The following is a 15,985-nucleotide window of genomic DNA, read 5'->3' as shown; positions in this document are numbered from 1 at the left end:
GAAATATTGAGAAAAAGTGTTTTTGACCATTTTCTATTATTTATATTGATACAAACCATATGATGTTATATATTTTTGAAATCAGTAAAAATTAAGCATTCAAAAAATCGCACAGAAATCTAATGTTCCCATTTGAAAAAACATAACTTTGGGTCATAGCTTCGTAATTAAAAATCCTGCTAAAAAGGCGAGCACGCCACTGGATTCTACGTAAAAAAGTGCCTGTATAATGTTTCAATTTCAGAGCTCTATCATCAGTATTAGCGGAGATATAAATTTATTTCGAAATCGCCATTTTTCCAATTTTCGCTTATAACTAGATAACAAAAGAAGGTGGCCAAAAATGACTACTACTATTGTAAGTTTCTCAGAAAAAGAGAACGAGAATGGGGTATCAGATTTTGTCTATCTCCTCTGGTTTAAAAGCTGTAGTGCTAACACATCGGAATTTGCCCACCCTGTACAGTTCACAAACGTTGTGAACCACTCTACGAACAAACCTATTAATTTTTAGTAAAATGATGAAAATTTTTTGGGATCAACATTTAACAGCTATTTTGTAGATTATATCACAAAGTTTATTCTGAGATAATATGAACTTCTCAATGGATTACTTTTTTTATTCATTAACATTTCTTTTTCGAACAAGTCTCAACAAAACCGTGAATAAACATTTTTATTCCAATTTTTTTCAAAAAACCGTACTGTACTGTAAACTAATAGATTGTCTTCAAGATGCAATTTGTTAATGAACTATATGCTCCTCATTTTTCTAATTCAAGAACGTAACATTTCGAATAAATAAATTTCGATATTCGAACGGAACTGAGCGAGAATGAGGAAGAAAAAGAAATTTCAAGTTTTACTGTTGGTAGCATTGAAATGCGACCTACATCCGGTCAGTTATTCGAAGACCGCAAGAGGAAAGAAGCACCATAACATATTTGTTTAGTAAGTGGATGGAGTAATCTTCGGGTTAGGAGTTTAGTGTTTGTTAGGTAATATGCATTTTATATTATTTGTCACCTTTATATGTTTTGATTGCTGAACTTGGATCATCACGTGAAAATATTAGTAAGGTTTTTTTAATAACCCTTTTTTCTAAATACGACTGACGACGCTTTTGTTAGATGTATTCAACATGTGGTTGCGCCATTTTTCGGTATTTGCTGTTTTTGCATTCCCGCTATTTTATATTGAATTCATAATATCGACAACTCATGTATTGTTTTCATTGGGTATTTATCTTCCTTGCGGTGTTTTGTATTGCTACATTTGCTTATTCAGGAATTTCTTAGTGTTGCTGGGGACTCCCCAAGGGGGCTAGTTAACTTACGAGTTGTTAATTTCAGTTCTTATAAGTTCTTGAAATAGCCTTATCAACTGTCCATAAGTCAAGCATAATGACAAGTAAATCCTGTCGAAGTGAACTTAAGTTTGATGAAATCAACTTCGAATATTCGTAATCATCGTTCTGTACAGAGAATCCTTGCGACTGTAATAGAAATGTTGATAGGTCAAATCTAGGTGATTTTTTCATCTATAAGACATCATAGTTCCTGAACTGAAATTGAGATGCGAAAGGGTCCATGTCGATCAGTATTATTGCCAATTTTAATGTTTATCTTCTCTGAAGGTTTCTGCTGAGAGATGGAGCCGAGGGGTCGTGGAAGAGCACAAAGAGGCGGACGAGCTAGAGGTGATCAGTCACAGCAATCTTCTAATCGTCCAGGACCTGGTCCCGGTCAGCAAAGAGGTGGCCAACAGGGCCAATACAGGGGCGGCCAGCAAGGAGGTCCAGGACCTTACAGAGGAGGGCCACAGGGAGGCCAGGGTGGAGATTACAGAGGGGGCCAACAGGGGCAAGGAGGCCAGGGTGGAGAATACAGAGGGGGCCACCAAGGGCAAGGGGGCCAGGGTGGAGAATACAGAGGGGGGCAAGGAGGCCAGGGTGGAGGATACAGAGGGGGTCAGCAAGGACAAGGAGGCCAACACAGGGGAGGACCACAACCTCAACAACCACAAGCTCAACAACCACAAGGTGCTTGGGGAAGATCTCAAGGGCCCAGACCACAACAAGGTCAAAGGGGTCCACAACAGCCACAGCAGCAACAGCAGCAGCAATATGGGGCTCCACAACAGCCACAGCAGCAGCAACAATATGGGGCTCCACAACAAACCCAGTGGGGACAGCAGAGACCTCAGGGACCACCTCAGCAACAATCTCAAAGGCCTCAGCCACAAGCGCAACCTCAGAGGGCTCCCCAACAACAAACACCTGCATGGGGTAGTAAGCCTGCTTTGAAATGGGGCGATGGTCAACAGGAAGCTACTCAGCAATATCAAGAATCGACGCAACGGTTGGTTCAAAGTGGTGCTCCCAAAAAGGAGATTCCAGCTGAGGCTGGTACCTCTAAAGTGAGTATTCATTGATTTTTGCAATTTCTAGTAGTATTTCTCTCAACAATAGTAAAAATCAGATTCCTAAGTTTGATTTAAGGCCCTTAACAGATTTAGATACAATTTTTTATAAGCACTCGATTCGTTCTAGTTTCAATTGTAGGTACTGATATACTCCATTCACTTTTATTTTAGCACTAGGTTGGCCATGAAAATTTGGCACATTTCACAATGTATAGTACGAAAATGAGAGGTTTTGAAGCTTGTCAAAACATTTTTTGGTTTTAAATCAACGCTATGTTGCCTGTTTTACTTAAAAGTTTCTGTTATTACGTATTTTATCACAATGTCGAATCTCTTCGGAAAATATGTGACGAACATAATTGAAATTTATACAAACTGATTGAAGGCACACCAAATCCAGTTATTTGCATGGAAAATACAACAGATCAGTATTATATCATAATATGCACTAGCTTGAGGAGAATTAATGTTCGTTATCTTCTTTGGCTAAAGTTTGAAAACGTTACATCAGTTGTAGATTTTGAAAATATTAACCCGAAGATGAAATGCATATGATGCAGTGGTTGGGAATGGGTATCTCCCGAAGGAATTAACAGATAATTACAAGAATTTTAAATTCTTCAACAAAAATCATCTTGCATCAATATAAGTAAAAGGAATTAAGGGAAGTTTCAAGTCAAGATAAACTTCACCTATGAACAAAAATTTCACTCGAATAAACAATTAACAGGACAATTGGCGCGTATTTGTGGCTGTTCATCTCAATACATTGATATAATAATAATAATTAGGTGTTTATTTAAACCTCAAGACATTTACAATGTATAGTACAAGTCAAATGAAAAATAGAAAAATCAATTTTCGGGAACTTATTCTACGATGACATTCATCGAAAATCCTGTATACTTCATTCACTTTTATTTTAGCAGTCGGTTGGCCATGGAAATTTGACACATTTCACACTGTATAGTACGAAAATGTGGGGTTATGAAGCTTGTCAAAACATTTTTGGGTTTTAAATCAACGCTATGTTGCCCGTTCTACGTAAAAGTTTCTGTTATTACGTATTTTATCACAATTTCGAATCTCTTCGGAAAATATGTGACGAACATAATTGAAGTTGATACAAATTGATTGAAGGCATACCAAATCCAGTTATTCATATGGAAAATACAAGAGATCAGTATAATATCATCATAATATGCACTAGCTTGAGGAGAGTTAATGTTTGTTATCTTCTTTGGCTTACATCATTTGTAAATTTCAAAAATATTCACTCGAAGATGAAATGCATATGATGCAGTGGTTGGGAATGGGTATCTCCCGAAGGATAATTACAAGAATGTTAAATTCTTCAACAAAAATCATCTTGCATCAATATAAGTAAAAGTAATTGAAGGAAGTTTCAAGTCTTAACTTGTTCATCTTAATGAACTCCACCTTAGAACAAAAATTTCACATGAATAAACAAGTAACAGGGCAACTTGCGCGTATTTGTGGCTATTCATCTTAATACGTTGATGTAATAATAATAATTAAGTATTTATTAGTACCTTAAGACATTTACATTGTATAGGACAAGTCAAATGAAAAATAGAAAAATCCATGTTAGGGAACTTATTCTCCGATGACATTTATCGAAAATCCTGTAGTAAACTTTTCGCATTAATTCACTCTAACATAAAATTCTCAAATGCCACCACATTTTTGGGTCTCCCAATAGAGGGAAATTCTTTGTCATCCTCTTCATTCACAATCTTTCTGATAGTGGAAATATCCAGCTGAAATATAAGTCGTTTAGATTCAGATGAAACATTATAGCCTTACAGTCTAGAGGAATTTCTAAGTTGATGTGATTGCACCCATCGGATGTACCTATATTTGTCTTTGTTTTTTGACACTATTTCACTTCGTCTCCACATAACTTGTTATTTTGGATAGGATTTGAAATAAAGAACCATTATTATTATTATTATATAAATTCTCTTACATTGAATATGTTCGGTACCGTCTGACGTATTGTGGATTTTAGAATTTAACTATTTGAATGAGCGGACCTGAATTCTAAATAGCACTTCCTGAAACCCTGTCTATTTTTTCAATCACTTTCGGCATTTTCGAATTTTCGTAATAAAAATTGATATTAGTTGTGGCAACGGCGTTATGACATTAACGACATATCATGAGTGCCAACCTTACTTCGTTCTAGTTACAAAAACTTGAGAAAATTATTTCATGGCCAACCGACTGCTAAAATAAATTTGAAAGAAGTATAGTAAACTTTTCGCATTAATTCACTCAAACATAAAATTCTCAAATGCTACCACTTTTTTGGGTCTCCCAATAGAAGGAAATTCTTTGTCATCCTCTTCATTCACAATCTTTCTGATTGTGGAAATATTCAGCTGAGATATAAGTCGTTTAGATTCAGATGAAACATTATGTATATAAATTCACTGACATTGAATATGTTCGCTACCGTCAGATATATTGTGGATTTTAGAATATCAGGGTATAACTATTTGAATGAGCGGACCTGAATTTTAAATAGCACTTCCTGGAACCTTGTCTTCCCATTTTTCAATCACTTTCGACATTTTCGTAATAAAAATTGATATCAGTTGTGGCAACGGCGTTATGTGAATGGAGTATAACTATAATTTTTCAGAATTTTTCTAGTCTGTGTTAAATTGTGACATTTTCATTTTTGGCCCTCATGTAAATACTAAAAAACTACAGTTGAAACCTAGAAAAAGTGAAGAAATACTCCATTCAGAACATATTAATGAGCTTTCAAAATTGTTTTCCCAATTGGTTTGATTAAAATAATAACATAATCAACAGTACAAATAGTTGAGGTATTCAGTGACGAAATCATAAATGTAATGAACGAAACAAGAAAAAAATCACCATCATTCACATGAGGAGTTGAGTAATTGAAATAAAAATTGTTCTGAGTCTGCATGCTTCCACATAATAGTGAATACTGAAAATATGAATATTTTTTTAGCATCTCTTATTCATATTAAATATTGATCTTGATTGAGGAGGGAATATGCTTCCAAAAATAGTCTTCTATTTTTCTCTTAGAATCCAGACATATGAAAATCACTTAATTCGGTACACAGGCGTTTCATGATATACAAAAATGTCACAGTGCACCTTCTTTCTATATTTTCCTGGTTGTCAAGAGCCCCAAGTTGAGTTGACATTCTCTTTTTGAAATATGAAGTGGACAATTTTTGCAGCAAATCCGAAAAATTCATGCTTGAAAGCGGCAATCATTGAGCTTAAAATTACATTTACATTAATAACTCGAATTTAGGAGAATTTCCTTCATTTGAATATCGAATGAATGAATCATTCTTGTCAGACTGTGCATGAACCGAAGTCTTTTTTTAAGTGGGGTTACCCAAATTGACGATATAAAACAATTTTTTCATTTTCTATCCTTCTGTAACTTTTTTTCTATTCTAGGAGTTCCCAAGATCTTCAGGTCGTGGTAGCCAAGAGGGTGGTGAAGATGGCGCTGGTCAAGGAGGTGAGTTGAGTTTTTCTCTCTTTCTAAAAAAAATTACCAGAACATGTATCTGTCAAAATTCACTAATGCGGGGTGATTCTTTGACTTTCACATACAGGGTGTGGCGTAATGATTGGATAATATGGTGCCTGCGGGTAGAGGACCTTAAGGCGGTTCAGAAAAATATATTTTATGTCTAGTAAAAGTGCCTTGATTTTCGAGATATTGGAGGTTTTCGAAAATTCAAGAGAGTCACACCCTTCGCTACTCGTTTTGCAGGCAAGACTCCAAATGAAGGAATTTTTTCAAACTGTTTTTTGGATAGTATTCCTGGATAGATGCGCTATGGAATTCAAATTATTATTTTTGAGGCGCATGAATAGTTTTTCATAGAAATAAGATCTAACTCAAATTTTCCGTTTTGCTTATTTTCTTTTTCTAAGTTCAACCCAGCGTGGTGTAAAAAATAATATGGTTACCTGAGTGCCAAAGCAAGAGAAAACATGCCTGTTTCACTGAGATTCTGAAATGGTATAACTCACTCTATTTCCAGCATTAAATACAAAATAAATTTCTATTACAATGAGTCAAGGCAGAGTTTGATGTAAGACTTTTTTTTTAATTTTTAGCAACTGAAATGAGACTTGCGAGCAGAATAAAGCAATTATTCATAAGAAGTTTTAAAGCATCTAGTAGAGCTCTTGATGTCCACTTTGAACACTTTTAGTAAAACTTGATTCAATTGAACGATATTTTATAATTGGTTTTTTTATCTCGTATTCTTTCATTATTAAGTCCTATAGTTATAAAGTTGATAGTTTTAAAGCGAATTTCAAGTAACGAAGTGAATTTTAGCACTTTCGTAATTAAGAAAAAAGCTAAAAATTAATGTCTCTTATATTGAGCCAAGACCTTTGCTACAAAACTGCTGAAATTTAATTCATAATTTGAAAATATTCATTTCACAACGTTGGGGTTCAATAATAAAAGAAAACGACAAAACGAGAAAAAAATAACAATTTTAAAATATCGTTTCATTGAATAAAGTTTCACAAATGATGTTTAAATTGGACACCATGAGTTCTGATACATGCTCTATAGTCTATACTTTCTAATGAATCATAGCTTTATTACTTATCAACAATTTTAAAATATCGTTTCATTGAATTAAATTTTACAAAAGATGCTCTAAGAGGCCACCATGAGCTTCAGTACATGCTCTATACCTTCTTATAGATGATTGCTTTATTTTGCTTGCATTTCTCATTTTAGCTGCTAAAAATTTTAGAAACAGTTTTTACATTAAACTAGGCCTCAACTGATTGCAATAGGAATTTATTTTGTATTAAATGCTGAGAATACAGAGAGTTATACCATTTCGGAATCTCAATGAAACAGGCATGTTTTTTCTTGCATAGGCTCTCAGGTAACCGTATTATTTTTTACACCACGCTAGCTGGAACTTATGAAAAAAAAATATGCAAAACGGAAAAGTTGAGTTAGATCTTTTTTTCATGAAGAACTATTCATGCGCCTCGAAAATTATGATCTACATTCGATAGATCATCTATCCAGGAATACTATCCAAAAAACAGTTTGAAAAAATTCTTTGCCTGCAAAACGAGTGGCGAAGGGTGCAATTCTCTTGAATTTTCGCAAATCTCCAATATCTCGAAAACCAAGGAGCTTTTACTAAACGTAAAATATATTTTTCTGAACCGCCATAGAGTCCTCTACCCGCAGGTTCCATTTTATTAATTCGTTACGCCACACCCTGTATAAGGTGAGTTGAAAAAAATTCCTACGTCAAGTAGGCTATGGAAATTTGAAGGTTGATATTCTGTGACTGAACATATGTTTTTCCTTGAAGTATCTTCCCAAAATGTGACATTCTATACAGGGCGAGTTTTTGACTTGTACGAATATTTTAACAGTAGATTCTTGAGATCAAAAGAAACATTTTTTTCCGAATCGGCTAGGTTTAAATGTTACAGACTGTTGAAAAACCATAAAAAAGGTGTTATTTTTAGTGCTATCTCGCAAACGGTTAGATCGAATGAAATTGATATTTGATGGAGGAACTAATTTTTAAACTAACCGACAAGACGCTACACAATTTTATAAGTTTGTCCCTTCACTCGTGAATGGTAAGAAACAAAGAAATCTGCAGTGGGGTATTTGTCTGAAGTTACATAACTGTCGCAAGTCACCCGAATCTACTGGTAATTTTGTTTTTCCATGGGTTGCATAGCTCATTATGGAAACTTAAAATGGCTATATAGATCAGGGCCGAATTGGAAAACTTTGTATAGGAAAAAGTGTTTCTTTTGACCTCAGGAATCTTCTGTTGTAATATATGTACGAGACAAAGACTCACCCTGTATATCGTAACATGTCTATAACTTTTCATCTGGATCGGTAAAAAATGTCTTTTTACTTGATACCAAGTGAAATAGTTTGTTGCAGAAATGTTTTTGAAATCTTTATTTCTTACACGTCAGCAACATTATTGATTTTTTTTAGATGGCTCTGCGGCTGGTGCCAAAGGTACTGGAACCCGCGAAAGGGGCGGTGGAAACGGAGCCGTTAGGGGACGTCTGAACAGGAACGAAATATTGGTAACGAAACCGAAAGGACTTACCAGCGAGGGCAAAATGGGTAAGAATGAAGAAATCATTGGACAATTTTTATCGGCTCTTTATGGATTATTTTTTACATCCCTTTCATTCTTATTTTTAAGAATTATTTATCCATTTGTTACATACCAAAAATTATGGAGTGGAAAGATAGGAAACGCCCTCACATCTCTAGTACTAAAAACCGACTACATTTTGGTCAGTGAAAACACGCTTGACAATGAGATGACGCTGAAAACGCACTGTCAATACTGAAAAACTTTTTAATAACAGTTTTCTGTTTTTTAATTGAGGGGCGCGAAATTCAAATTCTATTCTTTGTATTAAATTTCAATATGGACTTTGTTTCGATCAGAAATCAAACAACCTGTGCGACAAAACAAAAGTATGTTTTTTTTTTTTTTGAGACCAGGATGTTAGTTTTCATCTGAAAATTGTTTGGAATCAATTGATATCAATGAAAAACGCTGTTGGATGTGCTATATTTTTATTTGCAATTTATAAACAATTTACAAAAATTGAAATTATGGGCCATAAATGAAGATTTGACTAGGACACTAAAGTATATGGTGATCTACTATAAGTCGAAGGTGTTATTTCTGTACGATAGGTTGTTTTGAATTAATGAACTTAGTTGAACTTGTAAAATACACTGCGCAAAAAAATTAACGCACATTATGGAAATCTCAAATTTATTCTACAACTGAAGGTGTTCTCAATGATAATTATTTTTATCAGAATTATGCTTCTCTTATGGTTCTCTTCAATACAGATGTTTTTTCCCAGCAGGAATAAAAAAGATGATATTATCAGGTTTTGAATGTATTGGCTCCATTATAAAATCAGTTGTTCTCGATCAATTCTAGTGCTCAATAGTTTTTCTTTCGTTTGATTTTCTACACTCGATCGCTATGAAACGCGAAACACGCAATTTGACCCAAGAGGAATGTGCCCAAGCGGTAGTTTTGCGTGAAGAAGGGTGGACATACACAAGAATTGCAGAAAGGTTTGGAGTTTCCCATACAAGTGTGTCCAGAATGTTGCAGCGATTCAGGGAGACAGGTATGAATGTCCGAAGACCAGGACAGGGTAGACCACGGGTAACAACTGCCATTCAAGAACGTTACTTGAGAGTTTATTCGTTAAGACAACGGTTTGCAACCGCTCGCCTCCTTCAAATTCAGCTTGAGCAAACTCATGAGGTGCAAATTAGCACTCAGACAATAAGAAATCGCCTCAGAGAATATGATTTAAGGCCTCGTGTCGCGGCAAGAGGCCCAGCTCTTACCCCAGCCCATCGAAGGGCGCGTTTGGATTTTGCGAGAGGGCATATCCATAGGCGGAAATAGGGGGGGGGGGGCAGGGGGGGGCCGTGCCCCCCCCCCCCCAGATGCCCATGGTGCCCCCCCCAGAAAAAAAGAGAAATAGGAAAACAACAGTAAGAAGCAGTTATTCTGGAGCTTTTTCGTTTTTTAGCCATTTCTACAATTTTTGCACATCTTCTCCACCCAACATCTTTATCCCGGGGGCGGTCACCTCAGACCTCCCTAAGAGGTGCCCCCCCCCACAAAAAATGTTTATTTCCGCCTATGGGCATATCCATTGGGAAGAGGCCGATTGGGAAAGAGTTCTCTTCACAGATGAGTCTAGATTCTGCCTCTACCATTGTGATCGACGTTCCCTTGTATACAGACGTCCACATGAAAGATATGCTCAGTGCAATTTGCTGAATACTACTGGTTTCGGGTGAGGATCGATTATGGTATGGGGTAGAATATCTTTGACTGCTCGCACAGACCTAGTGGTCGTTGATAATGGAGCTATGAATGCTGATAAGTATATAAGGAACATTCTTGAAGAGCATGTAGTGCCATTTGCTCCATACATTGGTGAAAATTTTATTTTTATGGACGATAATGCCAGACCCCATCGTGCGCGCATCGTTCAGGAGTACCTTGAAGAGGTTGAAGTTTCTCGAATGGAATGGCCAGCAAGAAGTCCAGATCTCAATCCGATTGAGCAGGTTTGGGACAACCTCAATAGAAGGCTGAGAAGTTCAGAAAATCTTCCAGCTACTCTTAATGACTTAGGAATCCAACTCGGAGAAATCTGGGAAGGATTAGATCAGAACATTTTAAGATCACTCATTTTGAGTATGAACCGTCGTTGCCGAGCTGTAATTAACGCAAGGGGTGGAAATACCAAGTATTAATTCACTTGTCAGCATTTCAGTTTTTTGAAAATTGTTCATTTCTCTTCTTTCGCATAAGATTCAGTGAAATCCTGAATTTTTCTTCCATTTAATGTGTCTTGTTTCGTTCAAAACCTTCCCGAGAGAACATAAAAAATAAGTTATAAAGCCAAAAAAACGCTTGACACACAGATGGCGCTCATATCGCTTTAGTCGCCTCGTTCCCCATCTTTCTACTCTATAATCTTTAGTTACATATCATCTATACTCCATTAATTTTCATTTAAGCACTCAGTTGGCCATGGAAATTTGACACATTTCACTCTGTATAGTACAAAAATGTTGGTTTATGAGGCTTGTCAAAACATTTTTGGGTTTTAAATCAACGCTACGTTGCCCGTTCTACGTAAAAGTTTCTGTCATTGCGTATTTTATCACAATGTCGAATCTCTTCGGAAAATATGTCACGAACATAATTGAAGTTTATACAAACCGATTGAAGGCATACCAAATCCAGTTATTTCCATGGAAAATACAAGAGATCAGTGCCATATCATCATGATATGCACTAGCTTGAGGAGAGTTAATGTTCGTTATCTTCTTTGGCTAAAGTTTGAATACGTTACATCAGTTGTAGATTTCAAAAATATTAACCCGAAGATGAAATCCATATGATGCAGTGGTTGGGAATGGGTATATCTCGAAAAAATCAACAGATAATTACAAAAATGTTAAATTCTTCTACAAAAATCATCAACAAAAGTCAAAATGAACTTCACCTTTGAACAAAAATTTCACATGAATAAACAATTAGCAGGACAACTGGCGTGTGTTTGTGGCTGTTCATCTTAATACATTGATATAATAATAATAAGGTATTTGTAAGTACCTTAAGACATTTACAATGTATAGGTTAGGACAATTCGAATGAAAAATAGAAAAATCAATTTTCGGGAACTTATTCTACGATGACATTCGTCGAAAATCCTGTAGTAATGTTTCGCATCAATTCACCCAAACATAAAATTCTCAACTTTTTGGTCAGCCAATAGAAGGAAATTCTTTGACATCCTCTTCATTCACAATCTTTCTGATTGTGGAAATATTCAGCTGAAATATAAGTCGTTTAGATTCAGTTGAAACATTTTATAAATTCTCTTACATTGAATATGTTCGCTACCGTCTGACGTATTGTGGATTTTAGAATATCAGGGTATAACTATTTGAATGAGCGGAACTGAATTCTAAATAGCACTTTCTGAAACTCTATCTCTTTTTTTCAATCACTTTCGGCATTTTCGTAATAAGTTGTGGCAACGGCGTTATGACATTAACGACATTTCATGAGTGCCAACCTCACTCCGTTCTAGTTACAAAAACTCGAGAAAATTATCTCATGGCCAACCGACTGCTAAAATAAATGTGAATGGAGTATACTAATCAATATTTTGATAAAAAGATCATTCAAATGTCATCTGTCAAAAAATTACACCTATCAGTATGAGAGCCGACGTGATGCTAACGCTGTCTTTTTTCAGGTACCAGTGGAAGCCCTATCCACTTGACTGCGAACTTTTTCGAACTCATCGAACACGCCTCATGGCATCTGGTACAGTACGAGGTGAAATACAAACCTGACATCGATGACACGAAAGTTAAGAAGAGGTTGATGTACACGGCTTTCAAAGATGAACCGGCCGCCAAGGCTTATATTTTCGACGGATCTACCATGTTCACCCCCATCAAAATACATTCCGATCCTTTGGAGAAACTCGTTAACGATGAAGGTATGTGATTTTTCTTATGGTGGTTAGTTGAGGGGGTTCAGCTGTGTTTATGTGAAAAAGCTGCCCTTTCTTTTCGTCAGTTGGTATCGAATGAAAGTAATTCAAGAGCTTCATCTTGAATTAAAAATGAAGAATTTTTTTAGTAATCAAAATTGATTACATTTTTTCCTAAGTCTTTTATTTTACATACATGACTCTTGAACATCATTAAAAAGGTGGAAAAATGAGTTTTTTTTTCTGTTATCGTTCATTCTAACAAACTTTTTATACAGTGTGTCAATTTGATAACGTACCAACCTCAACATCTCAGCCTCTGTGTAAATTAAAAAAAAAATGCTAAAGGAGTTAAGCTTTGGTTTGTAGGGGGACGTTTTATAAAGTTTGTCAAAATTAATTTTTGTCAAGCTTGTTTGAGCAAAAATCTTAAATGGGAAGGAGGGTTGATTGACGCCTTGTTTCACGGGTAGTTTTCAATGGCTCACTAATCATTTCCAAGAGAAATGGATTGGTAAAAGAAGGGGCCAATCGAATGGCCCCCTGGCTTCCCATACTTGACACCTTCAGATTTTTTTTCCTCTGGGGGAGGGACATAGGAAGTCGTTTGTGTATAAAACACAGCTCCCGAGATGTAGAAGAATCGAAAGTAAGAATATGCACAGCATGCCTAGAAATTCAAGTTGAAGTTTTCCAAAATGTATGGGCCAAATTTGAAATTGTCCTGTGTTTAAAATAATGGACAAATTTCTCATAATTTTCATGTTTTATTGCCTCTCTTGCTATTGTAACTATTCTTTTTTTTTTTCTTTTTCTCAAAAGTACTAACAAAATAGGTCAAGTGTATAGACATCTTATAAAATGTCCCTCTACTAACTAAAATTTACCCTTTTTTGTATATATTTTTTTTATTTTGCATGGGAGCCAAGACATTAAAGGTAGTACCTTTTTATAACGACACAGTTCATGGAATTCAAATAGTCGATATTCTGTCTAAATGTAATTATTTCCTTGAATTGTTACCAAAATGAATTCTACAGGGTGAGTCTTTGACTCGTACAAATATTTTAACAGTAGATTCTTGAAGTCAAAAGAAACACTTTTGTGTTTTATCGAATGGAAGAAATTTCGGCATTTAGTTTTTCATTTATTTGATTAATCTTTGTCGAACACAAGATAACACCAACATCTTCCAGTTTTCTAATTATGACCATTACGTACCATAAAAATATGTATCAAAAATTCAAGGAACCCAACTTTTGAAACTAAGTTGGACGCTATCTAATGAATATTTGAACGTTTTGTAAAATAAAAGTATTCTTCATATTTTCTCGTATAATGCGCAGTTTCCAGGTAATTTGATGTTTAAAAATTAAAAAGTATCTGAAATTTAAAAAAATTTCCGTCAATAAAGTACCTTGGCATACAAATCGACGGTAAACTAAATATGAAGCTTCAATCAAACCTCTCCAAGAAAAAAACAATTGCGAGAGCGAAACACTTCAAATGTCTCACCTACAAGAACGAAGGATTAAGCATTGAAAATGCCACAAAAATATACAAAACAGTTTGCAGACCAATTCTGGAGTACGGGCATACATTATATGCAAATGCCACAAATTCGGTATTAAAAAATCTAGAGGTAGGGGAGAGAACATCTCTGAGAACAATAACACGAATGAGACACCCCCTCAATAAATTACACAATCCATCCAATGAACTACTCTACAGAAAGACCAAAATACAGCCAATAATAGAACGACTGAAAATTTTAAATGGCAGATTTTTCAACCGGGTCAAAGAACTGGAGGATATATATGGCATGTTCCACAGAGATACAGCGAGCAACCCACTCAGAAAATTTCCAGACCAAACAATCATGGACAGTCTCACGTCCATGGCTATGTAGATCAATAAAAAAAAAATTAACCCAATTTAGTATATAATAGTCTAACCTTTTTTTTTTTTTTTTGCTACATCGATGTATCTAAATGTACAAGGCTGAAGGACTTTGGTCGATGGCCTTTGACTGTGGTCAATAAATGACAGTTATTATTTATTAAAAAATTGAGAACTTTCGCTGAATACAACTCTGTTTAAAAGATCCACAGATGTGTGTAGTATCATGAATTTAGCTTGTTATTCTGAAGTTAATTTTATTTATTTTTAATGTCTATATCTTTTTATCAGGGCAGAATCGGAAAAAATGGTACAGGAAAAAAGTTGTCCTTCTGACCTAAAGAATATACTGTTAACATATTTTTAAGAGTCGAGACTCACCCTGTATAAACATTGATGACATTTATCTATACAGAGTGTAAATGAATAGTTGTTTCAAGTTTGAACTGGAAATGGTGAAGAAAAAAATATATATATATATATACAGGGTGATTCATAACTATTGGGACATAGGCTAAGGGCAGATTGTTTGGACCAAAATATGGCGATAGAGCCAAATATACCTCAATAAAATATTGCCGTGGAAAAAGATAGAGGGCGTTAAAGTTGAATTTTTTCTACGTTTTTTGCTAATAATTTCACTGTAAATTTTTTCATCCGTTTTTAAGAAAAACACAATTCATTTCAGAGCATCGGAAGGAGATTTGAAGTAACGATTTATTTATTTTATTCATTTATTTCGACGATAAAGCATAATTGAAAACAATGTAATATAAAAAAAATTAACTTAAATTAAATGTTTTACGTGGCCTCCTTCGACTTCTATGCCTTTTCTAATTCTTTTAATGACGGACTTTCGAACTTCGAAGAAAATATTATTCTGTCCCCTTATAAAAAATTCAACTTTAACGCCCTCTATCTTTTTCCACAGCAATATTCTATTGAGGTATATTTGGTCCTATCGCCATATTTTGGTCCAAACAATCCGCCCTTAGCCTATGTCCCATTAGTTATGAATCACCCTGTATATATATACCGGGTGGCCCACCCCAGACGCGGCGCTCATTTTGAGGGAGTAAGTGAAGATATTTTGAAAATCTTTTGTTGTGGTGTGTCTAGGGTGTTCAAAAGCACAATTTAAAATTTTTGCCATATATACAGGGTGTTCGAAAACAAAGATACAGATCAAAGTTGCACTTTTTTAAATGTAACTTCGTATATTTGACCTCAAAAATGGAATGGGAAGCTCAAGTTATGATGAGTTTCTTCAGATTTCTTTATAGCTCAGAAGCACCCTTTACGAGATAATGGCGAAAAGTCGAAAATATGGAGTGTTTTTAAATAGCAATAATTATTGAAGAAACTAGTTACGCCAGCGATACAGAAATAATTTTTTCGAGTAGACAAGTTGGCTACTCCTACATATAAAAGGAAATTTCAACTCTGGACTATACAGAGTAATCATAAATAATTCTCAAACATCAACTACAAGTAATCGACGAACTTTTTCTTATTTCAAATGGCACTCCCGGTA

At 35.2% G+C, this 15,985-nt stretch overlaps 1 protein-coding gene across 3 annotated transcripts in view; it reads left to right on the top strand.

The window, feature by feature from the left end:
• The first annotated feature begins 858 nt into the window (after positions 1 to 858).
• LOC123306632 (piwi-like protein Siwi) overlaps positions 859 to 15,985 on the top strand; it is a 34,457-nt gene continuing 19,330 nt past the window's right edge. The window contains exons 1-6 of one of the 3 annotated variants that reach the window (XM_044888722.1): positions 859 to 1,001; positions 1,634 to 1,912; positions 1,946 to 2,418; positions 5,902 to 5,965; positions 8,468 to 8,602; positions 12,310 to 12,558. In XM_044888722.1, coding sequence (XP_044744657.1) covers positions 1,651 to 1,912; positions 1,946 to 2,418; positions 5,902 to 5,965; positions 8,468 to 8,602; positions 12,310 to 12,558 — 1,183 coding nt within the window. In that variant the 5' untranslated portion in view covers positions 859 to 1,001; positions 1,634 to 1,650. Of the gene's footprint in view, positions 1,002 to 1,633; positions 2,419 to 5,901; positions 5,966 to 8,467; positions 8,603 to 12,309; positions 12,559 to 15,985 lie in introns of all 3 variants that reach the window. The other 2 variants (XM_044888721.1, XM_044888720.1) reach the window with 2 other exon arrangements.

The sequence above is a fragment of the Coccinella septempunctata genome, chromosome 2 (assembly GCF_907165205.1).
Source record: "Coccinella septempunctata chromosome 2, icCocSept1.1, whole genome shotgun sequence".
Classification (NCBI taxonomy): Eukaryota; Metazoa; Arthropoda; class Insecta; order Coleoptera; family Coccinellidae; genus Coccinella; species Coccinella septempunctata.
Note: the sequence above shows the minus strand (reverse complement) of the source record. Positions and strands in the feature narration are given on the sequence as shown.